We start from the raw sequence: 3,027 nt of genomic DNA, 5'->3' as shown, positions 1-3,027 counted from the left end.
AAAATGAAAATTTGATGTTTATCTGCTTACCCCCAGGGCATCCAAGATGTGGGTGACTTTGTTTCTTCAGTAGAACACAAACGAAGTTTGTGCGGCATTATGCTAATATTTCCACATAGTGACGTAGACATGTTGGGGCGTGTTAGAATGAGCCGTTTTAGGTAGGTGTGGCTGACTCTTAACTTTTATAAAGAATATCTCTTTGGATTTGAGACTTTGCAACTTTACAGATCTTCTTTATGGACCAAGAGCTTGTAGCACTCCAAAGAGAAAGGAAAAATTGAAATCGCATCATATGACCCCTTTAAAGCATAAAGTTATGGGTTTACTGTTATGAACAGCATCTCTGACATGCTGTTGATTCCCACAGATAATCATTTCAAATAATTTCCCAGTCTGAGAAACAAACCAAAATCATGTTTGCAGTAATGCACTTACAAAAATAGACAGAAGAATATAAGGAAAGACACTGCATAAAATATACATAAACTATTAACATTATATCAAGGAATAGTTCACCCAAAAAAGAAAATCTGCTGAAAATGCACTCACTCTCAGGCCATCCAGGATGTAGATGAGTTTGTTTCTTCATCAGATTTGGAGAAATGTAGCATTGCATCACTTGCTCAGCAGTGGATGCTCTGCAGTGAATGGGTGCCGTCAGAATGAGAGTCCAAACAGCTGATAAAAACATCACAATAATCCACAAGTAATCCACAGCACTCCAGTCCATCAGTTAACATCCTCAGAAGACAAAAGCTGAAACAAATCCATCATTACGATTGCTTCTGGATTGAATATGAGTCCATAATCCATAATAACGCTTCCTCCAGTGAAAAAGTCCATCTCCTGTTGTCTCTCACACTAAAATCCAGCCACATATTTGTTTCGAGCTGTTTTGGACTTTTTTGGCTTGTAAACAGTGCTTGACCACTTTTTCACTGGAGGAAGCGTTATTATGGATTATGGACTTGTATTTTAGTTAAAAACGTCTTGATGGATTTGTTTCTTACAAACATACAGCTTTTGTCTTCTCAAAAAGAGAACTGGAGTGGTGTGGATTACTTGTGGATTATTGTGATGTTTTTATCAGCTGTTTGGACTCTCATTCTGACGGCACCCATTCACTGCAGAGGATCCATTGGTGAGCAAGTGATGCAATGCTACATTTCTCCAAATCTGATGAAGAAACAAACTCATCTACATCTTGGATGACCTGAGGGTAAATACATTTTCACCAAATTTTTATTTATGGGTGAACAAATCCTTTAAGATAAGATTTGCGTGATAAAATTGTGCACTAACCTTGTCTGTGCAAGTTTTCTCTCTTTCTGAAGTGAAGCAGTGGTTTTTGTTTCTGTGGTCATCAGCAGTGTGTCTCTGCTTCATCTGTAATGAACCCTGAACAGTCCTTTCATTTACATAGTCATTGAGCAGATGGATTTCATCCAAAGCTAAGAAACATCACAAGCATTTCCACAATGTTTATGCTCTGAACGGATGAAGAAAGAACACTTGGAAGAAAATAAAGCCAATAAAATGTCACTATGGCTAATAAAATGGATTTTATATCAATTCAACACATTTACATGCTTTTTTGCATGATCTTCAAAACAGTGTTATTTCAAAAGTCTCTCAGATACATCATTTAGATTTTGCTGTTTGTATTTTACTGCTATATTCAAAGTCAACATTTACAATCCATTTTACAAAATATATTTCCATATCTAAGCGAATATACAAAAAAAAAAAAAAGATTAGATGGTTAAAAGTTGGCGTTTCATATAAGAATAGCAATTAATGGTTAACAAAGGGAAAAAGAAAATCATTTTTCAAGTTATTATATATTTTTTTAAAAAGACAAACATTTATTCTTCATACAATATGTACTGATGAATCATTCACAATAAGATTAGATACATGTTTTAAAAACATTAAATAGTTAATTTTAATTTCATGTTGACTTAAAAGTAGGTGGGCTTGTAAAATAAGAATCAGTTTCTCTCTTTGCTGACAAATCACAGAATATCTGTGCGCTCATATACAATATTTATAAAACGTTCAATATTCATAAAACAAATAAATACCAAGCAGATTTCACTAAAAACAAGTTCTATGCATATAGTGCACATACAGAGCATTAGTGCGTGTGAAAATGTGTTCTCACTGCAGCGAGCCGTCACTCAGCGCTCTGTTGGGTCCTCTCTGCCGTCTTCATGCTGGGACTCTCTCTGGCCTGTAATGACAGTGAAGCACATTAGCACAGAATCACATCACCGGCCTCCAGAGGTAATGCTATCCAGAGAGCCGGGTTAAAAAAAAAGCCCTGGATTTCATAAATCCGATTTATTGAATAACATCTCAACATGAGAACTAACTTTCTTGCAGGGAGGATATTGCAGGCTCACAAACTACATTTTGAAGTCAGTCACGTTGTGTGTTTTAGCCGCTGTTCTGTGTGAGAGCCGTCAGTGGAAATGCGATGTGACGTACAGCGTTTCCTCATGATTGTAGCAGATGAAGTGGCTGGAAAATCAACTAATTTATGCGCTGCATTTAAATCAACAGCAAGTGAAACAATCCTCCAGCAGACAAAAAAAGTTAGGATTCACAACATCAGTCCTGAGTTGGGAACATTTGCCATAAGCTCAGATGTTTCTGTCATCATTTACACTCTTGTGCAATCCCTGTAGTTTTTCGTTATTACTGTAAGTGATTGTGGAAGCTTGTTTATGCCACAGGATAAAAAAATTAAAAAAAAGTATTTTTTATCTTACAATTCTGAGTTTATATCTCATAATTCAGACTTTTTTCTTCACAATTCTGAGAAATTGTGAGATATAAACTCATAATTCTGAGAAAAAATAATTTTTTTTTAATTCCATGCCGCAAACAAGAAAAAACAGAACGTCTCGGTTACGTATGGTAACCCTCGTTCCCTGAAGGGGGGAACAGAGACGTCACGTCGGATGACCGACGAATTGGGATCTCGCTTAGAAAGACCAATCTACTTCGAGTGTAAACTAA

The 3,027-nt window shown here is 36.1% G+C and overlaps 1 protein-coding gene across 1 annotated transcript in view; it reads right to left on the bottom strand.

Moving 5' to 3' along the window:
* Positions 1 to 1,964: 1,964 nt before the first annotated feature.
* plcb4a (phospholipase C, beta 4a) overlaps positions 1,965 to 3,027 on the bottom strand; it is a 58,415-nt gene continuing 57,352 nt past the window's right edge. The window contains exon 37 of the mRNA XM_016453319.1: positions 1,965 to 2,236. Within this exon, the coding sequence (XP_016308805.1) occupies positions 2,184 to 2,236 (53 nt within the window). The 3' untranslated portion in view covers positions 1,965 to 2,183. The remainder of the gene's footprint in view (positions 2,237 to 3,027) is intronic.

Source organism: Sinocyclocheilus anshuiensis, unplaced genomic scaffold, assembly GCF_001515605.1.
Source record: "Sinocyclocheilus anshuiensis isolate Anshui unplaced genomic scaffold, SAMN03320099.WGS_v1.1 scaffold767, whole genome shotgun sequence".
NCBI classification, from domain to species: domain Eukaryota; kingdom Metazoa; phylum Chordata; class Actinopteri; order Cypriniformes; family Cyprinidae; genus Sinocyclocheilus; species Sinocyclocheilus anshuiensis.
Note: the sequence above shows the minus strand (reverse complement) of the source record. Positions and strands in the feature narration are given on the sequence as shown.